Here is a 27,854-nt window from a genome sequence, read left to right on the forward strand (position 1 = left end):
GAGTTCTATATTCATTTAAGCTCACAGCATATTATTATGCTGTGTCAATCAACAAATAGATACATTATACATATTAAGCCCATTAAATTCTCGGTTTATTTAAAAACACATATTCAATGAAAACGCGTTTGATCACATGAATTAACGAAGGAATCAACAAGTTTATTTAATCCATCAACGAACCACAATGACACGTCAGTGAATCGTGCTTAAAAATTAAATTCTAGGTTAGCTTATACTTACAAAATATATAATTTTTATAATATTAATAAAAAAAAAAAAAAAAAAAAAAAAAAAAAAAAAAAAAAAAAAAAAAAAAAAAAACAAAATTACCTTTGAAACATCCTCAATGAGATTCAAGTCTTCATCAAAATCTCTGGTTAGTGAAAGCTTTTGTTGATTCAAGTTATTCCATCGGAACGTTTTCTATTTACAAGCAGGACATCGCACCGATCACTATTAAATTGAATTCATCTAGTCCTCTCCATCTGAGTCGTTGGCTACGGCTCTTCCAAGAGATATTTAGCTCGAGCGTATTACTTAATATCTTGCATTGTAAAAGACGAAGTAAACATTTAATTTTGTGAAACACATGGCTTTAAAATTGAATTATATATTTAAAAAAAATATGGCGCTTTGAATAAATTCCAACTGTGCCTTATCTATATTTGACTCTTATGGTTGACAAGGTTGTTGAATACTGAAGAAGAATATTGACAATTGTCTATGATTAATTTTGTGCATTCTCGTCATAATTATGTAAAAACTGTTATTGTCTGGGTCGGCGTTAAAGGGACATCCCATTTACCGAAATGATAATTTCAAATGTCACGTCACATACTTGTTATGTGTGTGTGTGTTTTTTTTATGTTTATTACCTCATAACTTTTGACTGGGTGAATCGATTTTGATGATTCTTTTTTTATTAGAAAGCTGACGCTTCTCGTTTCAATTTAGTGTAGTTCTGATATCCATGGGTATCCATGAGAAAACCATATAAGTCTTAAATTTGCATTAAGTAGGTACGTGCGCGACAAATAGATGACTAACTCAATAACTCAAAATAACGCCAACCGATTTCGATGATTATTGTTTTTTTGTGTATATTAATTTGTTTTGGAATATATATTTTTTTCTATTTGAAGTCGGTTTTTGTTAAGGCATGTCTATTCACAATTATTATTGCATTATCCCGTTGTTGTTTGTTTTTAACAAGAAAAATATGCGATTGAGATAAATGTTTATAGCTCTTTTTTTAATAACAGACAACGAAGCTCGTCAACGCCATTAGCAACCGTTAATAATACGGTCAATTTGTATTAATTAGCTATCAATTTATGAACAGTTCAATGCTACAAATAATATCAGCGTGTCGATAAACGTGTGAGCGCCATTTCATTTCCTGAAAGATACAAACCGGTATGTATGTAATATACGTATGGAGTTTGAACACGTGATCGAATCAGGAATAAAATATTTGTCGAGAAACACGCCTCCTCCTCCTTCTTCAGTCGATCGCTCATTGCTGAGCATCGTGATGCGCCCGCCTGTGAGTTTGTTTTTCTTTTTTTTTTTTCTTCTTTTTTTTCCACTAGTCGTGTTCTAAAAGATCCTGCACAATTCCCTTCAAGCTGAAGTAGTAGTAGGAAGTGGGTACTTAACGTTAGAATCAACGTCGACGATCATTTAAGCAAAATTTTCTACAGCAGTTGCAAAGGCACGCTCGGAACGAACAGAGAAGAAAGACATCGAAAGTGGAAGGAGTATGCCTAAATTTAACAACAAACTTCTCGATCTAGTCTTTCAATTGATATAGAATGGGAATGTATCATTGGATGGTGTGGAGTCAACGTATCGTCTAGGCTTCGCCATTCAAAACGGCCAGCTTTTTTAATTCGAAATTTCAATGACAAACAAAAAAGAAAATCTAAATAATAAATAAATTTAATCAAAATCTTAAGATGTCACTACTGACTAATCAATTGGCGAACATTAGTTTAAAAAGAAAAGACTATCTTCAAACTTCTCGACATTAATAAAACTAGTTTTCACAATAGATATAGACATCTATATCAATTTCTGACAGAATCTCAATGTTTTAAATTTCAATAAATTTTGTGTTAAGAATTAAAGATTCATTGACGTCATAAAGACGACGCTACCACAATCGGAACCAACGAAAACATGACACATATGTAGGTATGTACATTAAAATCGATTGAAAAATTTTGTTGAAGACGTCATACGGAAAATCCGGTAACGAAATCAAACCTTTTTTGTTACAGCGATAAAACGTTAAGTGATAAAAGCACATTTTTCTATCTGTCAATATTGACAAATGCGAGTTACGTTGAAATTGTATAAAGTACTACTATGGCAATGCCGTCATTATTAACACCGATATTGGTAAGCTTTTCTTTATGATTGAAGTATTACTGGTGTCCCGGAGGCCTTTCCAATTTCACCAGGACAGGTGGGCGAGCAAGGCTCAGCCAGGAGGAGTGGGATTTGCTAACAGCTCCGCCTCCGAAGAAGACCTAACAACTCAAGAGTAGCTGCTTCGCGAATGAATCTACTACCGAATCGGAATCGCGACCCGCTGAGAAGATCCGGCGAGAAACTCAGCGGACTGATACAAGGGTTAGGTTGCACGTTGAACTCTTTGCCGAGTTCAACGAGTACGGTTACCGAGATCCCTAAGCTTGCTCCTAGTGTTAGAGCTGAAGGTATCTCATGCAAGGGTTATTGGATCTGATGGATCCATAAGGACTTGTCTAGGGCGACGACGGTGACTTGCTCCTGCATGATCAGGATTCGAGGAGTTTGTAAGCTAAAACGAGACTGTAGTCACGGGTGTGTTTATCCTTAGATCAAAAGACCATGGTCCGGGACGGCTGTGGTTGCAAGTCGCTCCACCTCGCTCTCAGTTTGGTTTTGATTTTATGAGCTTCGAACTTTAAAAAAAAACATTACTTTGTAAGAAAAACTAGATAGGTAGACTTTAATATGCTAATATGTATTTTCATTCATTACCATAATTATCAGTCCTGACAAAACACTGCAGAATTATATTTTGTAAACTAGCGACCCGCCCTCGCTTCGCTTCGGAAACATTAAAACACACATGAAACCAAAAAAAAAATTAAAAAAAATTATTAAAAAATTAGCCTATGTTCATCAGGGACAATGTCGGCTTCTAATGGAAAAAGAATTTTTCAAATCGGTCCAGTAGTTTCGGAGCCTATTCGAAACAAACAAACAAACAAATCTTTCCTCTTTATAATATTAGTATAGAGTATAGATATAGATAAAACTAAGTTTCATTTCATAGTTTAAAGCACGGCAAACCTTGTAGGCCCAGGGCGCTTAATCTTAAAAGCCTAAAACACGTCATCTCAGATCCTCCCGATCCATTAACAGTGCTTTTAGGTACCTACCCCAGGCACCGGTCATCGTTCTCGTCAAACCCGTCGCTTGCGACGAAGGGCTCGGCGAGTGAATTAACCCACAGACACAGCCCACTGAGTTTTTCGCCGAATCTTCTCAGCGGGTCGCGTTTCCGGTCCGGTGGTAGATTCTGCAAAGCGCGGCCCTTGCTAGCGTTCGTGTTAGCAACAACTTTAGGTTTGAGCCCCGTGAACTCACCCACTCGCCCAGTGACGCTGATATAGTCTCTCAAGACCATCAGCTTAGGTAGGAAAATAAAAAAAAACTTAAAATACCTCACTGACTGTAGTTGTAGTTGTTTACAAAATATTATAGAAAATCCGCAAAACGTGTAAATTTGCATAGGCAACTGCTAGTGATGGCGCGCACAATGGGACCATACGGATAGGTACCATCACCTCGCACAGTCCTACCCCAAAGCGGTCATGCGTTCTGCTTCTATGCATACCGCAAAATGGAAACTTCCACATCATATATCAAATTTGGGGGCGGCATCTTACAATTTGGTGTCTACAGACTGTGGTAAAGTAAAATGTCACTATCGAAATAACTTTCTCTACATATAATACGCCCACTTTTGTTTAAATAAAAACATCGGTTTTCCCAGATTAAAATAATTAAATATACGCAAAAACATCTCACAAAAAATTATAAGAATGATGACAGCCACTACAGATTTTTTATCTCGATTTACTTTGACCTATATAGGGGACATAATATATCTAAATGACGAAATCTACACAACAAAACAAGTGTAATTACTCGGAGCTTGTAGGTATGCGAGCTTAAGCGAGTTTAGCGTTAGATATCTATATATTAATACGTGAAGCAAAAACTTTGTATCCCTTTTTACGAAAATTGCGCGGACGGAGGAGTATGAAATTTCCCACACTTATAGAGAATATAGAGAAGAAGTGCACAATGCTAATATTTTTTTAAATAATGCATAAAAGATACAATAAATCTATCACTACCATGTATTTGATGCACACACGCATGCATACGATTTATTTGTTGTCAAACTTTTGTTCTTGTCGTCTGTGGTCAAATTGAGAATAGATTAAAATTAAATAATGTTTGTCTTTATTAATATTTTTCTATAGTGTAGTCTTGGCGAAAATTGTGATTATAGATATATATATAATAGTCATTGAAAATAGAATCATAATAGTGTACAAACTTATAATTTCAATTAATTATAGTCGAATTTCGACTACCGGGCGACCAAAGCCCTTTGCGTCACACCAGAAATTACGAACTACAAAAGAAAAACGCGGTAATTCCGTAAAAGCAGTATTAATTGTGGCAGAAAGAAATTGGAACACTAACAATAGATATCGTATGCTCAAATAAAACAGAACTGTGTAAACAGAACTGTGTAAATAAAACTGTGTAGGAAAAAAAAACAATAGGACGTGTCGCGTCGCGTAGTGGTGGATAGCAACACCGTGCATGTTCTGGCGCTAAGCTGCTATCCACCTTATTTAATCCGAGTAGAGTAACTGTTATATTAGCTAGTATCTGGTATACAATATAATAAGGACTTCGACCATGCCGCTCTAAGTAGATTGCAGCAGTCATATTTTACAGAAGCACTGTTTGCTGTCTCTTGTGCCGACGGTCAGCTTCAAATAAAAAGCTAGGAGATAAAGGATGGGTCAGCTTAATATTCGTAGCTCAGCCCGCTGAGTTTCCCGCCGGATCTTCTCGGAAGATCGCGATTCCTAACCGGTAGTAGTCACAAGGGTCTAATTCGGGCAGCAAATCTCACCCCTTACGGCTGGGCCCGTTTTTTTATTGCCTAGATGGGTGGACGAACTCACAGCCCACCTGGTGTTAAGTGGTTACTGGAGCCCATAGACATCTACAACGTAAATGCGCCACCCATCTTGAGATATAAGTTCTAAGATCTCAAATATAGTTAGTTACAACGGCTGCCCCAACCTTCAAGCCAAAACGCATTACTGCTTCACGGCAGAAATAGGCAAGGCGGTGGTACCTATCCGTCCGGACTCACAAGAGGTCCTACCACCAGTAAAAATATATGTATACATTTAAACGTATAAAAGTATATATATCATTCTCTGCTACCCATAAAATTGGAATCCTTATTTCGGGCAGGATAACCGTGCGCGATTTGATCCCAGTTGCTATTATTATTATTATTATAAATTGTACCATTATCACTGACACCTCAAAACTTAGATTTATTTTACGTATCTGCTATTTGAAAAAAAAAACTATGTATAGGTATCTAATGATAATGCCATATTTCGTTAATACATACTAAACAAAAACCAATTAGAAAATCGATTGATCAACAGACGAGCAAAAAGTATTCGAATGATTCGTGTTTGCCTATTTAACTAATGGATATATTAATACTAAATTTAGTGACTTTTATAATACCACAGATAAATAATAAGACGAGAGACCGAATTCACAAGACACACGGATCTTGATACATGAAAAAAAAGTTTTGTTTACGTTGAAAATGATGAATCACTAAAATACCCGTACATTCCGATGTGGCGTCCTTGGTTAGGCCGCCCACACTGCGACGACTATGGCGACGACTAGACGCGGCGCGCCGTGATGTCGCGACTTTACAAAACATAATATGTATGTCCAGCAAATATTCACTTTTTATGAGGCACCGTTTGATGAATTTTAATTTAATCAAGTATTATATCCTTGTTGATACCAGTCCGCTCGACGGATGTAACAAACTGGATAAGTTTAAATTAGACTCCTAAAATTCGGACCGTTAGCCGCATACCGTGAAGTTAGTCTTTCATTTTGTAGGGTTGACCAACACTTTGTATTGACTTAGAATCTCAACTGAAGATAGTTTGATAGGATAATACAATTACCTCAAACAATTACCATTTCATATAAAAAAAAAACAAATTAAGCCTACAGTCTGTGTATTCGCCCCATTGGTAAGTTGTTGGCCTCTTCTACACCACTGGGTCCGGACATGTGCTCGGATTTAATGTCTTTGCTAAATACATTTGTTATTTGAGGTCTTCTGTTCCCGCTTTTATATGTGTGCTCGTGGCACAGATAAAAATCATATCATCAACCATGATACAGATGAAAAATCTTAGCTTGCTGCGGCTGAAAACGGACCGTCTGTTTGTTTAAAAATTTCGTTATTCACGCATCTTGTTTGGATGAAATAAAATATTCTTTAGAAATTAGGAGTGTATCTATCATATTCAAGAATATTTTAAACTAATATGAATGTTTGACACATATGAAGTATTTAAAGTAACTAGAGGTTCCGCAGTAGTCGAAATTCGGTTATAATTAATTGGAATTGTAAGTTTGTACACTATTATGGTTGTATTTTATACTTCTATAATCACGAATTTCGCCAAGGCTACACTATTAAAAAATATTAATAAAGACAAACAATATTTAATCTATTCTCAGTTTGACTACAGACGTCAAGAACAAAAGTTTGACAATAAATAGTATGCATGCGTGTGTGCGTCAAATACAAAGTATGTAGTGTGTGTGCTGTTTTCTTTATTGATTTAAAGTATCTTTTATGCATTATTTTAACATTGTGTAGCAAAATATTAGCATTGTGCACTTCTTCTCTGTATTCTCTATAAGTGTGGAAAATTTCATACTCCTCCGTCCGCGCAATTTTCGTAAAAAGGGATACAAAGTTTTTGCTTCACGTATTAATATATAGATTTATTACTGTCACCAACCGACGATTAACGAGACGAAAGTCGCTCGTGTATCGACAGCCGATTTGTAAATATAAACAGGCGCTCCGACGAATTTAGTATCAGTCGAGTTTCAAAGCTCCAAGGAGTACGGACTATATTTAAAAAAAAATTGCTTAATATTAAAAACGTGTTTTTAAATTTATCAGAAAATGTTCTCAAGATTAGTTGTTTTGGGTTTCGTTATCTGTGTGGCGAATGCGGCGACTTGGATAGGTCGGTTACCGAAAAAACCTGAACATTTAGGTGAGTGCTGCCATAATAAAACATAACCATACTTCTTTGCTAGCCGCCAAAAATGTGATTTATTAATGTAGAAATGATATATTCGAAAATCTGCATGTGCATATAATATTTTTTTTTATTTAAATTTATGTGTACATACCTAGAAACAATTTATGAATTAGCATAAACATAAAATTGATTTAGTGACTAGAATTATATAACTTTGAACTTTTGAATTCCTAGTTTGTTTTTAATTTTTAAGTCTATTTTATCGATCTAGAGTTTACCGATAGTGCATGTGCTCGATACAGCTTTTGCACAAATTACGTCAGTTTTAGTCTAAATCAAAATGAGATATCTTAAATTCGGCTTATTCGGCGGCCTAACTCTTAAAGTAAGGTTTACTGTTAAAGTGTGTTTTTTTTTGTTAGATTTTAGACAGTTATTTGATCCCTTATTGTGATATGAAGCCATCTCTTATATGACATAAGATCTAAATTTTATTGCAATTGGAATTCCCCCAGCTAGTTCTAATATGAGGACTTTCCCAAAGGAATATCATGGTATCGTAAATACTTCTTACACACTTTGCTGTGCATAAGGGCCCTTTTAAATTCAATTTAAATGAAGGAAAACTTTAACGTAATCATTAAAAAAATAGAGAATTCATTAATTTATGTAGTCACGACCAAGGCTTATAGTAGGTATTTATTATCCTGCCTATTTCTCCCTGGAATAATTTGCAAGTAAAGATGCTGTTTTCCAAAATATTTAATGTAAATGAGACTTTGACCTCAAGCCTCAAGGCGCGGCGTCTTTCACATTAGTGCTGTGAAAATCTGCTTTGCATAATTACAACAACAGTGTGCTTAGTGCGAGTTTTTTAACGTTCTCGATCGCGTAAAAGTTAACTCAAATTTAAGGCGCATTTACGTTGTAGATTTCTATGGGCTCCAGTGATCACTTAACACCAGGTGGGCTGTGAGCTCTTCCACCCATCTAAGCAATAAAAAAAAAGTTGGAACAGCGCCCCTAGCGGCAAACGTAGGCAAACGTTTCAACTCCATACAAATTTGTTTGAGTTAACTTTTACGCTATCGAGATCGTTAAAAAACTCGCACTAAGCACACAGATAGCTACTTAAGTAGATACCATACGTACATATAAAACATGACTTACTTTGAATGTAAAGATCAAATTACACGCCGTGTGCTGTTTGTGAAACTCGCCAAAGACTTTGGGTCAAGGCCCCGAACGGAAACGTGTTTCAAGATATACAAACATACATATATATACAAGATTATAAAATTATCTCTTATTGATTTCATATTAATAATAATAAATTATGTTAATATTGTTGATATATTTGTACAGTATACAGATATTCATGAAATGTTTTAAATGATCGGCAATAGAAAAAAACTCGTCGCCATTTTATTATTTTACGATACAAAATATACAAAAAAAAACAATTGAAATGTACACAGATCGGTGGACTTTAATTGTAAATACATAACAAAAAAAGCTACAAACACTTGTGCCAATAATATGTACATAATTAAAAACAGTTTAGCTCGTAAAGACATTTAACATGATATCGACGCTTGAAAGGCAAACGTGACTAAGCGACAATAACTGCTTTATGCATAAACGATAGGCAATAACCTTTCAAGCCTTTCAAGCGTCGATATGCAGGCGGTATTCCGCGACATCATTTTAACAACAAACATTGATGGTTTAAGATTGTCTTTCTGTTGTAAAAAAGTTTGATCTCTGCCTGAGATCTTTTCAAAGACCAAAGAGGAAATTATCTGTAACAAAACAGCACACCTTCTCAGTCAGTTACTAAGGAATTTAGATAAATAAAAAAAATAATTATATATGTATGTTTATAGACTGCAAATATCTTCATCGACTCGTTTTGTTCTAGATTAAATCGAACGATTTCAATTTATGTATTTTTGTTTATAACTTGTTTACGAATCAACGCCATTTTAATTTTTCGAACGAAAGTCATGGCTGGAACGATTTAAACTAACGAATACCTACAAGAAAATATTTCGACGACATTTTTATTACATCCATAAGATACCGAATAAAAAAAGACGGCTTATTAATTACTTTTGATTAGTCTCACAAAGTTTATTTAAAGAATAAATTGAGGTTTTAATACCTATAAGTTATATGTTGCGGATCATCAAATGCCACAGCTTTTTAGATTTCCATTCGATTAAATAATAGCACCTCACTTGTAATAATAAAAAAAAAACCTTTGATATTTTTAGAACATCTACTATATCTAAGATTCTCAATTCTCAAAGAATCACAATTTAATTGAAATTAATTTATATCTCTAATGTATTCTACATTAACAAGTGTAAAAATAATATGATATAAAATTAATAAAAAATAATATAGTGTAAAATAATAATATGTAAAAATAATAAGGCTATTGCATACATAGGTGGACAAGCTCACAGACCACCTGGTGCTAAGTGGTCTTTGGAGCCCATAGACATCTACAACGTAAATGCGCCACCCACCTTGAGTTATAAGTTCTAAAGTCTCAGTATAGTTACAACGGCTGCCCCACCCTTCAAACCGAAACGCATTACTGCTTTACGGCAGAAATAGGCAGAGTGGTGTGTTAGCAGGTTTTTATAGGAAACAATAAATACGGAATAGGGTTACCGTTACTTTATATTATATGCATAAATTTAAAACACAAAGAACCAATAAATTATTTTTCTCGATTGAGCACCCATTGTGTCCTGTAAGATATAGGCCGTTTTCTAACGGTATTAATTCCTAATATTTTCCATCCCCTTTTCATAATTGCAATACACTTTTATTCCTTAAATTGCGAACAATAATTTCTTATAGATCTTACTTCTTAACTGAAGTGTTTATAGCTTCGTTACAAAGATTTTACTTTAATTGTTTTTATTGATTGTACAGTCCATCAATTTACACCTTAACATAATTAGCCATGCTAGCGTAAGTTACGTCAATCATTGACCTCTTAAGGCGGATATACCACGCATCCTTTATATCCCGGAAATAATTTAATACAAACAAAGCAATCATTTAAACAAAGTTCATTTCGCGTCTTCGTCATTTAAATAATATTCATGCGTCACTGATCTAGTGATAACCACCATACACTTCAAAATTAAAACAACCGGAATTCAAGAAACTGTTTCATATATAAATATTCGCTGTTGACTTTAAAACACCCAATTATAATTCTATAAATAGTTAGATTTTTTTTTATTTAAATAATTAGTTTGACTACAGATTATGGACTACTAATATTCCATTAAATAGATAGTCAAAATAGGATAATAAAATAGTATTTACGAAAAATAATAAGGTTTTCTAATTTAAAATATGTTATAGACATAGGTTTTATTTCGTGTTTATTGTTTAATTCATCATTCATATTGACAAAAATTGTATTACGGCATTGAAAGAAACATAATATTGGAATGCCCACACTGAAGTCTATATAAATTTATATTGTATTAATTGAATTGAACAATAATCTAAATTGTGCCTCAAAGGTAATTAAGACAAAAATGTGCAACAGAAACAAGAACATTGAATTTATTCCGATTTGCGTAAAAATGTTTTCTCACGTCACGATCAACTATTTGCAAGTGGATGACGGAAGTGTTAATTATGCACATATAAAAGTTCAAACACCTCCGATTACCGGCATTCTTCTTTTATTTAGTGTTCGGTGATAAATTACCGAACACCTTTGTCAGCATAATTCGCGTGACGCGTTAACCGTAAGTGCACGATCAACAACCGCGTCACCCGGGTGCATTCATAACATTAACATTTAATTATTTTCTCTATATTTTAATCAATAAACATTTTTAAGCAACATTATCTTTAACTAACAAACTCACACCGCACCCTACATTTTGGTCCTTCGAGCCTTCTTGAAGCCTACATTTAGTATTGTAGGAAAAAAATATGAGTATGCTAAAGAAGGGAAAAGTCTCAACTTAACTTCACCAGGGTCATTTATTCAACAGTGTTATTTTGTAAGCTGTCCATACGTATTTCCTGCGCTTAATTTTTGCACAAATAAATAAAATAATTATTGAACATTGTACTTTGGTATACAATTTCGCACACCGCACACGATATTCTGTGAATTATTATCTTAAATGTGTGTTTATATAATAATATGTATAATAGTGAATTATTATCAATATTCTGTGAATTATTATATGAATAAAACAATGTTTTCGGCGAAGGCATTTAGATAGTAAAATTTATAATTAATTGTCATTAAAGTCGAAATTCCTTGTTGCAGCCCACAAAGAGGGATGTTACGTTAAGGAAATTGATGACGTCATAGCATTTGGAAAAACTATAGCACCCATTGGACATTGTTACGAGATATCATGCGGGAAAAGGATGATGGACTATTCTTCGTAAGTGTTTTTTTTTTCTATAAAATTCTGTTTTTTTTTTATACCTAGTCTTGAGAGGATATTTCAGCTTCACCCTAACATGTAGGTGAGCTCACGGGGCTCAAACCTGACGAGCTAAAATTCTGTTTTTAGTCTCTCAAATATAATAGAAGGGAACATGTGTCTATCAACTGTTTATTCAAGATCTGAGAGAATTGGGGGTTCCTGTGGCCCACATAAATAACATAATTGAGAGATTGAACTGCCTTAGAAAAAATAGAAATAAAACAAAATCAAGTTCCAGATGTTTGTAGCAGATGTCGTTCGATTTTGTTCAATTATTTTTAACATAGATATTTATGTGATTCGTCCATTAAACAGGTAAATGAAATGTGATCTTATTCTTATAAATTCTTGTTAAAAAAGATTATACAGACAAATCTTTTTTAACAAGAATTTATAAGAAATGAAATTAATTATGGAATCTAATTAAATATAATCAAAATAATTGGATTTTACATTTTATTCGTTAAATGAGACAAGACAAACCGGCGCATATGTAGGTGTTTAATTAGATAAAATAACTTCTCAATAAAATGCTGTAAATTTACAGAAACTACCATGGACTTTATTTAGTAGAACCGTTTCGAATTCCGAACTGTTTTTTGATTTGATTTGAATCGTTCTGATTTTCGAACCTTTTTGCTCCTAATCGAATAATAAAAGTAAAATATAATAAAAATAATAATGTAATAGCATAACCAATTTTTTTTTTTTACAGATGCGGTACAATTGGCTCCAGCGACGAATCCAAGTGTTTCATAACTGACATAGATCTTAGCAAGCCATTTCCAGATTGCTGTCCTCAATTTAAATGTGATATTGAAAACAACATCGACTAGATTAGAAATTTATTATAGTTATTGACATCCGCGTATCTAGTGGCACTTGTCGTCATATCGAATTAACGAAAATGTTAATTAAGCTTGCCGTGTGAAAATTGAATAGAGGATGACCGAGCTTTGCTCGTTTTTTTTATTTTTATAACGCCATCTTGTTGTGTCTTTAAAGCAGTAAAAATAGTATTATTATTCGCCAATAGATGTCGGGAAGAGTCATAAAGTTGATTATCGATAAAGTTGATTATTGAAAACACGAATAAAACAACATTTTCTGAAAATAAATCGTAGCTAGATCGATTTATCGCCCCCGAAATCCCTTGTATACTAAATTTTATGAAAATCGTTGGAGCCGTTTCCGAGATTCAGGTTATATATATATATACAAGAATTGCTCGTTTAAAGGTATAAGAAAAATTGTTTTACCAAAATTGTGACATCACTACACTTTAATATACAATAGGGGAATTTTCGGATATAAATTATAAAGCTGTGTTTTAAAATTGTTAGTGTTGACCTGACAAAGTGAAATCAAATGAAAATCAGCTAATTTTACTATGTACAATGTATATTTTTATTTCACATAAACCAAAAGAAATTCTCGGCATGTTGAGACAGCTGTTTCGTTACCAATACTTATAATTTCAAATAATTTCCTTTTTAATAATTTTGTAATTAATTATTATTTTAAATTTATTCAGTGTTACTGTTATTGATAAAATTATGTGAATTCACAGATAATGAGCTACAATTTAAATAATGTAATGAAACAGACAAATAAAATTTCGTGATTGCATTTTCAAACAAATTGAAATGAAACAAGAGAAAAGTTTAAATTATAAAAGACAAAGAACCATAGAGAACCTAATAGGTATTTGTTGTTTTAAATTGTAAAGTTTTTTTTTAAGTTAGTGCAACGGTAGACAGTGCCATTGGGTGTCAATTAAGTAGACTATAGATAGAGTTCCTTATGAAAGAGTTGGGAGTGGGTCGTGTTAATTTCACTCCGTCTCTAGAAGCTATCTTGCCACCAAATTGTTGATTTAATTTATTTTATTAATTAAATAAGAAATTATTTTTAATATTAATTTTTGTTTTATTTCTACATAGTACTTATTTTAAAGAATGTGTTTAAACTAGTAGTGATTGCCGTTAAAATTAAATTTAAAGTAATGAGATCCTTCTAAAATGAAACAAAGTTAGAAATTTATAAATATAATAAATACCTAAGTACTGGCGTAAAGCAATTTTCAGGATAAATTTATTGTTTTTTCTTATTCATTTTAAATTTTTTAATATACCGCATCGTTTACAAGCAGGATTACAATGAATTGCGATTAAACTTTAAAACTGTTTTCATTTTGGTGTCCAAATATAGCATGCATAAATGACAAAATTAAAAATACAGTTAAAAGTGCACATTTATGTTGAAGTACTTTTTTATATCTAAAATGTAACTATATATCTTTAATAAAATTTGTGGCTGTGGTCCATTGGAAGCTACAGCTCGCACTGGGACCTGGGACCGAAACCTCAATAGAAATAAAACTGTTTTTTTATATTGCTTAGATGGGTGGACGAGCTCACAGCCCACCTGGTATTATGTGTTTACTGGAGCCCATAGACATCTACGATGTAAATGCGCCACCCACATTGAGATAAAGTATCAAGTATAGTTACAACCACGGAATAGATAAATAAGGTTTATATACCTTATTTATCTATTCCGTGGTTACAACGGCTACCCCACCCTTCAAACCGAAACGCATTACTGCTTCTCGGTAGAAATAGGCAGGGTGGTGGTACCTACCCGCGCGGACTCACAAGAAGTCCTACCACCGGTAATTACGCAAATTATAAGTTTGCGGGTTTGATTTATATTACACGATATTATTCCTTTACCGTTGAAGTCAATCGTGAGCATATTTTAGACTCGTATTTTATTAGTTGTATCCCTTTATACACCAGACGTCGTAGGTACCTTTCACGCCCCAACTTTGTGACACTACTCAGCTCGTAACCCTACAACGAAGTTAAACTTCTGGTAAAGTTGATAGTCCATAATCAAAACTTCTTTTACGATTTAATCGAGACGGCGTCACGACGACACGGACTCATTAAACGATAATTCGAATAGTTAAAAATAAAATGTTGACAGTAAGAAACGCTTTTTTTTATGACTGAAGCCTTTCCAGTTTTGCCAGGACAGATGGGCGAGTAAAGGCTCAGCCAGGAGGGGCGGGATTCGCTAACGGCTGCCCGAGCGCCTCCAAAGGAGACCTAAAAACTTAAGAGTAACTGCTTCGCGAATTAATCTATTATCGAATCGGAAACGCTGAACTCGAAATTAAAACGCAACACTAGTTTTAATAGTGTCTAAGACCTTTTTCTTTTTTTTTCTTTTATTGCTTAGATGAGTGGACGAGCTCACAGCCCACCTGGTGTTAAGTGGTTACTGGAGCCCATAGACATCTACAACGTAAATGCGCCACCCACCTTGAGATATAAGTTCTAAGGTCTCAGTATAGTTACAACGGCTGCCCCACCCTTCAAACCGAAACGCATTACTGCTTCACGGCTGAAATTGGCAGGAAGGTGGTACCTACCCGTGCGGACTCATCAGAGGTCCTACCACCAGTATTTACGCAAATTATAATTTTGCGGGTTTGATTTTTATTACACGATGTTATTCCTTCATCGTGGAAGTCAATCGTGAACATTTGTTAAGTACGTATTTCATTAGAAAAATTGGTACCCGCCTGCGGGATTCGAACACCGGTGCATATCGTTCAACACGAATGCACCGTACGTCTTATCCTTTAGGCCACGACGACTTCGTGAGAATCGAAGAAAATACAACCGTGATTATTTTTAAAATTAATCGTGGTCACGGACGAAGGTTACCATAATATTCTTATCGTCCGAATGAAGCCGCAAAAGCATTATGTGCTATCACGCTCGTGACTCACGAAGACGTCTTAAAATAATTTATGAGTATAATAGGTATAATATGGATTTGATTTTTACCGCAACCGACCCGGATTATGCGGAATCGATGCTTATTTCTGCCGCGAACCAGGCCAACTTTCCGATTTACAGGATATCGTAGTTGTTAAATTGTCTACTGACGAAGCGATTTCGTATTCAATCTGTTGATTCAATATGTTGAAGTCCAGATTTACCGTTCTCTACTCACGAATCAATCGTGTTCACAAACCACCACCCTGCCTATTTTGAGAAGCAGTAATGCGTTTCGGTTTGAAGGGTGGGGCAGCCGTTGTAACTATACAGAGACCTTAGAACATATATCTCAATACATGGGTTGCGCATTTACGTTGTAGAGCTATAGGAAAAAAAAAACGGTGGGCTCCAGTAACCACTTAACAACAGGTGGGCTGTGAGCTGGTCCACCCATCTAAGCAATAAAAAAAAAATAAAAAAAAGTAATGCGTTTCGGTTTATGGGGTAGGGCAGATGCTGTATCTTAAAACTCATATCTGAAGGTGGCTCCGGTAACCACTTAACACCAGGTGGGCCGTGAGCTCGTCCACCCATCTAAGCACTAGAAAAGTGTTTATTACGCGAAATTGAAATTTATTTTCATATTTCATAGCATTATTTTATTATTATTATAACCTTGGGGCAAAAAATATGTACATCTCTGAAGCCTATGAAATTATAATTATTATAATATAATATTTATTCAAGCCTCTTAAAATGCAAACACGTACAAGAATTCTTAACACTAGTATAATACATGAAATGTAACAGGGATGCATGTTATGAGTTTAAACTGCAAGGTCACAACATCAAAACATCGATATACTTCTTACTTTTTCCTACCTAATCGTTGGTGGCCACAAGGGACTATTTCATATTCACCGGAATGTTAGGTGAGCTCACGGGGTTCAACCTGACGAATTTGCCAACACTAGTCCCAGCAAGGGTACCTACTGCTTCACTAAATCTACCATCGGATCGGAAATGCAACTCATTTAGAAGATCCATCAAGAAAGACAGTGGGGTGAAACTTTATTTAAAACACTTAAATTAACTAAATCACCTTAATAAAACCATGGTGTAATCTAAATCGACACCAACGCCATCTACTGATACAAGCAGAACAAAAATCATAAAAAATCTGATTAAAACCTATATAATTAAAATAACATAAAAATTGCATTAAAAAAGAACATCCTATGTCTATCTTTGACCCAGCGGGGTATTCCGTAGGATAGCTCACTCTAACCGGCGCCATCTAGGCGGGCTCCGGATAGCCTGCCGACCGAGAGGGCTGGTGGTCGTTGCGCCGACGACCACCAGTCCGGCGTCCCGAGAGGGAGGGTGAAGGGAGAGATGTGCTCGCACTAAACACTTCACTTTCCCCCCTTTGCCTTTTCATGAGTTCTGTCTCATGTGAGGTTTGGACGTTGGTTGTTGAGCGACAGGAGGTTTTAGTAGGGCGGAAGTCCGGCGATTTCCTCCTGACCAAAAAAAAAAAAAAAATGTCTATCTTTAAGCCAATCACCTAAATCGGTTTACGCGCGAATGAGTAACGCGTCACGGCCCTCACAGTTCATTCATATTTTATATTAAAAAACACAAAATCTCCTCCTAATTTGTCACATACAAATTAGAAAATTCTTCAGACAATCGGATGTTGTTTATTTTGTTTTTATCATATCTTTATAATGGAAAAATTGCTACTTGTTTGGAAATGTTTTTAGCGTCACCAGAACGGATAGGCGAGCCAGAAAGGACGCTCTGCAAATATTGCCTAAAACACCTTCTAAAGAGGAAACAGGTTAATACGCGAGTGCATCTATCGACGAGTAGGAATCGCGACCTGCTGACAAGATGTGAAGAGATAGCAAAAATAGTAGTAGTATATCATAGTAATAGTTCATAGTAAATTAATAAAATTAAATGCATTTCTTTAAAATTTATATACAAGCTATCGTGACCATAAAAAATACACCAAAGCTCTCGGAAGTTTTGTTAAAGTCAAAGTAATGGTAAAATTCAAAACCTAGGGATGTCGATTCATTACAAAAAAGTATTCAGCTCTTCGATTCTACGATTTCAGATCGCATTTCTAAACTGAATGTCAAATTGAACTGTCAATGTCAATAGCTCTTCATTTGTAAAAAAATATTTTCATTTTTCACTACCTACATATCACTTTTCAATATTAAAATGAATGTCATTCGTATTATTTCGTATGTGAAATATTTTTATATGTAATGATTGTGTGTTTATTCACATTTTTACGTTGTCTACACGCAATTATTGTATTATTTCAGCTTGCAGACAATTAATTAGAAGAGCAAAGAATAACATAAAAAATACACCGTACATACCTGAGTTCTTTAATTTCATCCATAGATTATTATACACTTAATATATTCGATTTCATCGGTTCTATTGAAGACTGTTTGCCTACTTACTGCTAGTAACCTCTAGGGGCTATGCTAGCTTCACCGAACCTGAGGTATTGAGAACTGATGACTTTCCTTCACAATTAGAACTCATGGCTACGTTAACGTCGAACCACCAAAGGTTCAGCACCGCTGATTCCCCACTAGAGGTAAGTAGGCGTAAGATCATATCTTAAAACCTACTCTTTGATTACGATGTGCTATAATCGTAAACAAGTTGTGTTGTGGTCGTTAGAACGTGTTGAAAAGAAATACAAGTATCATGTAACTAGAATGATAAATGACTACATAGGAGATCATTGATTAGTAATGTAGAATCCAAAATGAACTCAAGGGCTGTGCCCACTATATTTGAGTTATGAAGAAGTAGAAGAGATATGTAACTTGAATAAGAACTTAGATGGTCAAATCAGGAAAGAATTTGTCCAAATGTGAAAGAAGTTGATACTAATGTAAAACATTGGGAATAGTGACCATTTATGATCACGTGTATCATAGTATTATGCTCTTGTAATAAAAAAATGAAAAAAAACCTGTTGTGCTTCTTTAAAGAATATATTTGAGTGAATTCAATTATTAAATATATAATGATTAATTTAAAACTCACATTGATGGAATGTAATGATGAATGTATTTAAGTAGTGATACTAAACAATTATTATTATTTATTACTTTTTATTTAGTTATTTATATTGATGTAAAAAAATTGGAAAAGCAATAACCAACAAAATTACAGTGTTCCACCAGAGCTAACAAACATAAAATCACAGAAGCAAAATCCTTATTAGTGTTGTTAATATTATGTCCATAAAGCTTTTAATTTATTTCTTTTAATTCAATTTGTAGCCTAAGCATAAAACACACAAAAAGTCAATTATAAGTGTGTAGTTTTCTTTATTTTATGTGCTATGTTATTTCTGTTTTTTTTTTGCATTGAACATCAAATTTACAAACAACAGCATTTGGACTATCAGCTTACTGAGCAATGACAAGTAATGTAACTATATTTTTTATAAACTGGTAAAGATGATGAGCGAATGGACTATGACTGGATGATTTGGTAGCAAAATATATTCATTATCTTCATGGTAACACAAACCACAAAATTAATTAAAATTAAAATCTACATTTTGAAAACATTGTAAATTGTAAGGTTTTTTAGAGTGATTGCTTCAAACAGTGAACAAAGATCACTACATAACTATGTCTTTATTTTAAATGCCACCATTTTTAAACTCATGATATATGGTTATTAATCACGGGCAATATTAATGTTTGCAGCATAACCCAAATTTTATAACTTTTAGGCTATTATAATACCTAAATGAGCTCAGGGCTCATTTAGTGTTAAATAGGTACAGTAGTCCATATATCACAATTTAAGCTCCACCATGAACTTTGAAACTTGCGGTAAACGTCTCAATTCTATATTAATGGTACAAACATAAATGAATGTTTGGTTATTTGATTTAGTATTATAATCCCTAATTATTATAAATTGTGAAAGTAAATATAAAGTATAAATGTTAATGTATTAAATGTAAAGTATACTATATAAGTAAACACTCATTTTGAAACAACAAAATGTATGCAGAGTGTACTCTGGTCTAATTATCCCTGTTCAAATTATTGTATTACCAATACAAAGTCTTATTTTATAATTTACAGGTGATGGATTCTCGCGAAGAGGCAGCTGCATTGCATGAAAGATTCGTTGAATATGTTCACACCCTTAGTGACCCAAATGTAAGTTTCATTGTTATAGATAAAAGTTAATACTAGTATTTGCATACAATTGAATTCATTTTCTGTAAATAAATTTTGATGCACTTGGGCAGGAAATTCGAACAGGAGTATGGATGGAGCATTCCTATGCACGAGCACGAGGCACGATTCCACAAGCAGTAACAGAATCTCGTGTACTACTCGCATCATTGACATCCCGTGTTGAAGATGAACTAGATGTGGAACGTTTAGATCCTGTGCTACCAGAATTACCGGATGATCCTTGTGATGAGAATTTGGATGAACAAGATCCTGCTCTGGAGGATGATTGGGAAGCAGGCATCATTGCCCTTGCCCCGACCCCCGCTCACGCCGGTCTCGCAGAATGTGCCATTGAAATACTTCGCGAACTACGGCTCGCAAGCCTTGCGGGTAATTCCCGTCGAGAGGCAGCGAGAACGGCGGCTAGAAAATTACGGGTTGCTTTCGCTCCACTGTGGGCTACTCCGGTATCGCCGGCGGGACGAGCCCCCCCTTGGCTACACGCCGCTATACTGGCACACTTGCCGCGGTCGCAGCGGCGGCAGTATGATGAGGTAATAGAGGAATTTCGCCGGGCGGCCCCGAAGCTTGCCGAGCGGCTGGGAGCGGCCCGAGCGGCCGGACAAGGGCGACCACTCACTGGTATCGGGCCGGCGCTGGGTCCGGGCCCCGGTCCCTGGCTCGCGTGGGTGGGGTCGGACCGATGGACGCGACGGCTGGCGGCACTGGTGCACACCCGCGTGCTGCCACTGACCGCGCCGGTGTCGGCTCCGGATGCGTGGTGCGCTGCGGCAGTAAGCGCAGCGCGATCTGCACTAGGCGAGGTAATGTCGGCGGCGGGGGACCGGCCCGTGTTTCTGGGGGGCTCGAGTGCGGGAGCGGCCGCCTGCGTGGCTCTAGCAACGGGATCGGGAGGTATGCGGCTGCGTGGACTGTTGTTGCTGGCGCCTATGCTCATCACCGCAGAGGGTTCACGCGACAATCCTGAAGACCCGTTGCATGAGGTACAGCATATAATTCAAGTTATTAGTATACTTTTTTTGCCGTAGAGTCCGTTGCAAGCTACCAAGAGTGACAACAGCTAATTTGTCTCTGTTTGAAGTAGACATATCTCTCTCTTGTTTTGAGTTGGGTTGCGCATTTACGTTGTAGATGTCTATGGGCTCCAGTAACCACTTAACGCCAGGTGGGCTGTGAACTCGTCCACCCATCGAAGCAATAAAAAAAAATGCTTTTTAGGATATTATCAAAATAACCCTCCTACTCATATCTGTTCATAAAATATGTGTAACTACTGATACCATGCACCCCACGCTTTTTTTACAATAAAATAATTTTATTTTACAGTGTTTTTAATTCAAATTTATTAAAATTTATTTTCTATTTTTATTTATCATTTTTTAGTGAATTTTAATTTTTTCAATACTTTTTTTCAATTATTTTTTGTGATGTTGTTTTGTCATCGGTCCTTAATAAGTATACCAAAATTTCGAGTTAATCCGACGTTTTGAAGGGGGTCAAAATCATGTTTAAAGATTCCGTTACTAACATACATATACGTCTGAAGCTATAATAATAAAAGCGTATTAAAATGTAGTCAGTTTTATCTCGTTCGACTGTCTGACGTCACGGGCGCGTTCCAGGTGCGGGTGCCGATGCTGGTGGTGTGCGGGGGCGCGCGGGCGGTGGTGCGCGCGGTGTGTGCGCGGGCGGGGCGGCGCGCGGTGGAGGTGCGGGGGGCGGGGCGCAGTCTGCGGCTGCCGGCGCCGCGCCGCGCCAAGTACAAGCTGCACCAGCGGGCGCTCGACGCGGCCATTGCGGTATGTATTACGAGTCCGCGCGGGTAGATGTCACCGCCCCGCCTATTTCTGCCGTGAAGCAGTAATGCGTTTCGGTTTGAAGGGCAAGGCAGCCGTTGTTCTGTTAAAACTGAGACCTTACAGCTCATGTCTCGAGGTGAGTGGCGGCATTTACGTTGTAGATGTCTGTAGGCTACGGTAACCACTTAAAACCGGGTGGGCAGTCCTGATATACCTTCCAAGAAGCTTCTAGCACTACACTATCAGTAGCAGTGAGTTCTTCCGGAAGAGTTCTACGAGACACTTAGCCCGTAGACATTCGCTCGCTAAGTCTTCCGCCGAGTCTTCACAATGGGTCTGAATTCCGATCCGATCCTAGATGTATAACAGAGCACCGTGAATTCCATACACTCGATGCGAATAACAACAATTTCAACAAGAAGTAGATACGGCATTATGCCTGCAAATAGCAGATGCAGTATGCGAAAACGAGCTCACTTCACTTGACCTTACCTTGTCAGCTAGAATACAAGCTAGAATTTTTTTCAAGCAACGCTACCTTAAAGCCGTTCAACGTGGATGTTATTGTAGATTCGTTGTTTTGAACTAAACTGGAACGAGCGAGAATGCGACACTAAAACGAGAGATACTTATATAGGACTAGTGGCCCCGCATTAGTCGAAATTCGACTATAATTAATTGGAATTGTAAGTTTGTACACTATTATGATTGTATTTTATACTTCTGTAATCACAAATTTCGCCAAGACTACACTATAAAAAATATTAACAAAGACAAACAATATTCTATTCTCAATTTAACAACAGGCGTCAAGAACAAAAGTTTGACAATAAATAGTATGCATGCATGTGTGCGTCAAACACATGGTATGTAGTCTGTGTAATGTTTTCTTTATTGATTTAATGTATCTTTTATGAATTATTTAAAAAAAAAATTAGCATTGTGCACTTCTTCTCTATATTCTCTATAAGTGTGGAAAATTTCATAGTCCTCCGTCCGCGCAATTTTCTTAAGAAGGGATACAAAGTTTTTGCTTCACGTATTAATATATAGATTTAGCCTGCCAGGAAACGAGATAGATATAATATTTTTGAACATTTCGTTTGTTCCACGCCTGAACGGCATCCATTTTTTTGTTTTTTTTTCCCTAAACTATTCGCTGGTAGCTTATCAGGCTATTCCAGCTAAGCCAGTGTGCTTAGTGCTAGTTTTTAAACTTTCTCGATAGTGTAAAAGCTAGCTCATATTTGTATGGAATGGGATCGTTTGCCTATGTTTGCCGCTAGGGGCGCTGTTCCAACTGCATACAAAATTGAGTTTAACTTTTACGCTATCGAACTCGCACTAAGCACACTGGACGGGTAGGTGAGCTCACGGGCTCAACCTGAATTTGCTAACACTAGCCCTAGCAAGAGCAGGGCTTCGCGGAATCTACCACTGGATCGGTATCGCGACCCACTGAAAAGATCCGGCGAGAAACTCAATGGATTTGTTTTTATATATTACAGGAAGAGTGCGCGCGGTGGATGTCGGAAACGATTGAAACTGCACAAGAGGAGCCGGTCCGCGAAAAACATCGAATGAAACGTGGTAAGACTTTAACATTGTTACCTAATTATTTATTAGTCAATAATCCAAAGCTATCGAAAACTGAGACAATTATAAGACGAAAACACTAAAAATTTCGGAACTGGCAACCCTAAATATACGCTATTTTGAGGTTATTAATTTTTGCCATTATAACATAATCAGAGGTCATAAAATTATTTATTACATAAGATTCGTGCGAGCTATCGGTTATTTTAATTTAATTTCCGCTAATTGTCTTAACGGAAGCGAGTTCACCAGTAGTTACGACTCTCGGCGTTCGTACGTAGCTTTGTTTTTGTACGCTGGCAAGGTTTCGCGGTTTTAAAGTTGGTCACAGAATACTTTGGGGCTTTGATATACAATTTTAGGGTAACTCGGGGATAATCTAAAAATGGCCAAATTATCACTTACAATATTTAAGAGAAACAAGAAAAATAATTGAATTGATCATGATAACAAAAAAGAAATTGGAGCATAGATCAGTTCGTAGTCTATTGAAGCTAGCAATTGAAGACATGAGTGGGTGAAGGAGATATGATACAATTTGTTAATTTTAAGAAAACGGGTAACAAAATCTTGTTACTTGTGATTTTTCTTCATAAATAAGTTCTTCGTCACGTGCAATTTCCAAAAATAGCTTTTAAACTCCAAGTTTTGTGGTCTAATATGTTTATAGGTACATAATAACACCTTCATTTAATGTAAAAAATCAAAAATCTTAAATATGGTACTTAACCCCTTTATCCACTCATTATTATCTAGTTCACTGAGTTTCTCGCCGGATCTTCTCAGTGGGTCGCGTTGCCGATCCGGTGGTAGATTCTGCGAAGCACTGCTCTCGCTAGAGCCAGCGTTAGCGACACTCCAGTTTGAGCCCCGAGAGATCACCTACACGCTAGGGTACCGCTGATATAGCCTCTCAAGGGTATCAGCATAGGTAGGAGGAAAAAATCTCTAGTCTTCAAGTATAAAACCGCTGCGTTCTTTCCACCTTTGGTCAACCAAAGACATTCATTAACAGGTATTGAGATGGATGACGATGAATACGCCCATCTTCCCACCACTTCGTCCTCGTCAACTCTTCGTACGACCGTACACAGGTAAAGACAATAACAAACAAAGTGGACAAATTTTCCATTGGCATTTTGCATGTCGTTGGGCAAAAGCAGCCCTTCCCAAAGTGGCCGATAATGCCCCCTTGGCGCTGCAGGCATAAAGGGGCACGGTAAGAGAGCCAGAAAAAAATGGGGGCGTTGTGTAGAGGCTTGGGAGGCGATTTGTAATTTCATCTAGGAGGACTCCTAGACACCGACTGACCTCTCGCTATAGTAGTTATTATGTTGGTGAAAAAATGGGGGCGCTAAAAAATAATTTGTTCTCAAAGTGGACAGTAGACAAAATAAGTTTGGGAACCTCTGGCCTGAAGGTGTTCAAATCCCGCAGCTATTAAAATGATGTTATAATTTGAAAAAATAAGCATTTTACGAATATTCAGGAACACGACTATATCGATGAGGGAATAATTAATAATAGGAATAAAACTCCAAAATTGATAAATTTTGAGTTTGTATCATATTATCAACAAGGTCCAGAGATAAAAGGAACTATTCCAAATATATTAAAACAGCGATTTCTGCCACATCCTAGCTCGTACTATCAAGAAGACAAGCTTATATATATTAGATATATTTTCACAAAATATATATGAGTCCTACACCCTAGTGATAGGGCTTATTGTCAAGTTAGATGCTCTAATCTAAATCTTATAGTTTATATTTTTCGCAATTTTATTTTTGTTACAGCAACACTCGTTCAATAGAAATTATAGGTAAGTTTATTGCCATTTTAATAGAGTGCTACCAGCTTTGAAAAACAAAACTGTGAGATTATAATAGTTTTGGAACGACTTGTTGACTAGAGATGTTTCCAAGTTTAGTCCATGTATTGACAGAATTACACTAGGTAACTTTTGATAAAATATTTAATTTACGAGATAAATAAAGTGAAATTTCACTGCGGAAAAAGGCATGCCTTGATGTAGAAACACTTTTTTTATTATATATAGCCAATTTTGAAGATCTTTGTAGTAAGTATTCAAGACTAGAATCCATGCTCTTCTCGATATCGTCAACACACAATAGAATAACATGATAACATGGCGCGTGCTGATCGGACCCCAAGATATTCTTTGATCATCATCCAGTACTACTGCAGTGATAAACTGATAATTGAATTCTAGCAGTGAGCTCTACTAAACATAAGCTTTAGTTCCACATGCTTCTGAAGTATCTCGATACATTTTACAGAACGCATTGAGCAAGCGATATTAAATATAACAGTGTTAGGAGCTTCCAAAAACGAAGACAGACAATCGTATTAATGACACTTTTGATGATGGGGCGGAAAAAATATATCCAGATTTACAAAAAATCTTATTTTTAAAACGTTTTATTAGGATTATTTACGCTCCGTCATGTTATTACAGCTAAATGATATGATAGTTTTATAAAAAATACATTACTTTACTAAAAAAAAAACAGCAATGAAACACAAAATCAAAAACAGCTGATGTTCGGATTAACGAACTCTCGGGCGCGGCGTTACCGGCGCAGTGCTGATACCACGCTCCCCAAAGTTTACTTTGCTTACTATCGTCTGTCTTCGGTTTCGGAAGCGGTCTCCTAACACCCAGTCTAAATATTTTGAGAAAGGGATTGGAATTGACACGTGCATGTGTAATGTGACAGACGGCCGCGTGGTGTCCCGCAGCGCGCTGACCCCCCCGACTCCCCCTTCCACCCCTGCCGGTTCGGCACCCCTCGCCGCTCCCGTCCCGCCCCTCGTCCCGCGCCGCGCCGCCCCCACCGCCGCCGACATAATGCAGATGCCGATCGTGTTTGCCGACGACGACACCCACTCTCAATCGACAACAGGTAGCTGTTACTGATATTGACACGCAAAGCTTTTTTTTAAGTGATTTTATGATCTGGTAACTAAGACCTTTAGGTAAATCTTATTTTAATTTTATATATGAGATATATAATATGAAGTGAAATTAAATAAAGTTTATTAATATGAAACATATCATGAAACGAAATGAACGGAGAGGATGTATGAGATGAGATGAGAACATTAAATAGACAAAATAAAACAAATTATACAACTTAATTCCTCGCGTTTCCGCCAAGAAGTCACACGGAAAGCTATAGTCAACCTAATACTAGAACTACCGTTTGACAGATGTCAATTTAATTATCTGAGTATCGACATAAATTTGTAATCGATTTTAAAGACGTTAGGTTTGTTAACGCTTTCAATGAACTTTTAATATTTTTGTATAAAATAGTCATTCGGCATAATTTTTTTGCAAGGGCCCAATTATCTTTTCCGAATCCATAAAATTCATGCGATAATTTTGTATTTGAAATCATTGCAGCCAACTTAGTCGATGTAACATCGTAACGACATCAAAATATAATATCGATACTAAAAAGTGTTTTTAGATTCACACAATTTTGCCTGGTTCATCAATTTAATGAAAAAAGGGTGCGTGTACTTATGTACGCGCGTAAGAAGTTATACTTTATTTTTATTAAATTTATTTCTCTTTTTTTATTTAAATTTTAATCAATTTGAAAAAAAATCGATTAAACAACATCCTCAAACACGCATATTGGACATCCCTTTTCTTGACATCGTATAAATTCGGTAATTCTCGGTACGGTTCGGAAAGTTCACCTGCGGCTATATTCAGACTCGCCAAGTTACGTCGGTCGTATTGTAATGAGCGATTTAGTGGGCAACTTCATTTCTGTTAATTTTGTGTCACGGTGCGCGCGCATCGTAAAATTTCACTCTCATCAATTTTTCATAACGCGCCTAAAGAAGTATAACTTCAATAATTTAACAAATGACTTGATGTTACGTGTAAAATGCGTTATGACAGCGTAACGAACGTTACGTGACGCGTAGAAAAAAACGATTTTTATCGTGTCTATTTATGTACAGAGGTGAAGTCAAGTGAGTCCGCCGTCGTGAGGGTGCGGGGCGGAGTTGCCAGGAGGTATCGTCGCGTCATCGTCGCCAAACGTCCCGTCGCAAACAGGCCTCTGCTAATAAGGCCCAGCACTCCACGATGATGGGCACAAGGTCCTTGTCTTTCACGAAGAGAAAGAGAAGGATGGACGTTCCGAATATAAACATTCTGAATCGGTTTTCAATGTGATTTTATAAACAAACAAAAAAATTCAAGCGATGTCAATTTGTATATAGAAAGCAAATGTTTCTATTAGTCTGAGATGTGGATTTGACAATAAAATGTTGATGAAGTCTGTTCATAGAATTAAGGTGAATTAATGAAGTGTTTTATAAAAATGAAATGTGTTTTATTTAATTTAGATAATAGTATTATTATTTAGCTGATTTAAAGAAGTTGCAGCTAGTAGAAGCGTCCAAGAGCTAGTTGATAAGACTGTACTCTTAATGATGATTCCGG

The 27,854-nt window shown here is 36.1% G+C and overlaps 2 protein-coding genes across 3 annotated transcripts; both read left to right on the forward strand.

Annotated features, from left to right (window-relative positions):
- The first annotated feature begins 7,257 nt into the window (after positions 1–7,257).
- LOC114239664 (uncharacterized) lies at positions 7,258–13,832 on the forward strand. Its single transcript, XM_028169963.2, has 3 exons — positions 7,258–7,436; positions 11,746–11,866; positions 12,627–13,832. Exons 1-3 carry the CDS (start codon positions 7,343–7,345, stop codon positions 12,745–12,747), a joined length of 336 nt encoding a protein of 111 aa, XP_028025764.2. The 5' UTR covers positions 7,258–7,342; the 3' UTR covers positions 12,748–13,832.
- A 4,004-nt stretch (positions 13,833–17,836) lies between these two features.
- LOC114239806 (uncharacterized) lies at positions 17,837–27,738 on the forward strand. Of its 2 annotated transcripts, XM_089734581.1 has the most exons (11): positions 17,839–17,963; positions 18,048–18,116; positions 18,154–18,331; positions 19,851–19,928; positions 20,021–20,953; positions 21,593–21,769; positions 23,278–23,359; positions 24,381–24,459; positions 25,162–25,187; positions 26,107–26,292; positions 27,368–27,738. In XM_089734581.1, exons 3-11 carry the CDS (start codon positions 18,275–18,277, stop codon positions 27,496–27,498), a joined length of 1,749 nt encoding a protein of 582 aa, XP_089590707.1. In that variant the 5' UTR covers positions 17,839–17,963; positions 18,048–18,116; positions 18,154–18,274; the 3' UTR covers positions 27,499–27,738. The 2 variants fall into 2 exon arrangements, with proteins under 2 accessions (XP_089590708.1, XP_089590707.1); XM_089734582.1 differs by lacking the exon at positions 26,107–26,292 and having other exon boundaries at positions 17,837–17,963.
- The last annotated feature ends 116 nt before the right edge of the window (positions 27,739–27,854 follow it).

This window comes from Bombyx mandarina, chromosome 18, assembly GCF_030267445.1.
Source record: "Bombyx mandarina strain Sakado chromosome 18, ASM3026744v2".
NCBI lineage: Eukaryota > Metazoa > Arthropoda > Insecta > Lepidoptera > Bombycidae > Bombyx > Bombyx mandarina.

Bases quoted from the DNA above. Each gene is read 5' to 3' on its own strand.
- LOC114239664 (XM_028169963.2), top strand. From the start codon at position 7,343: ATGTTCTCAAGATTAGTTGTTTTGGGTTTCGTTATCTGTGTGGCGAAT. The intron at 7,437-11,745 runs GTGAGTGCTGCC...TCCTTGTTGCAG, and splicing joins GAAAAAACCTGAACATTTAG to CCCACAAAGAGGGATGTTAC. The intron at 11,867-12,626 runs GTAAGTGTTTTT...TTTTTTTTACAG, and splicing joins AGGATGATGGACTATTCTTC to ATGCGGTACAATTGGCTCCA.
- LOC114239806 (XM_089734581.1), top strand. From the start codon at position 18,275: ATGGCTACGTTAACGTCGAACCACCAAAGGTTCAGCACCGCTGATTCC. The intron at 24,460-25,161 runs GTAAAGACAATA...TTTTTGTTACAG, and splicing joins CTTCGTACGACCGTACACAG to CAACACTCGTTCAATAGAAA. The intron at 26,293-27,367 runs GTAGCTGTTACT...ATTTATGTACAG, and splicing joins CCACTCTCAATCGACAACAG to AGGTGAAGTCAAGTGAGTCC.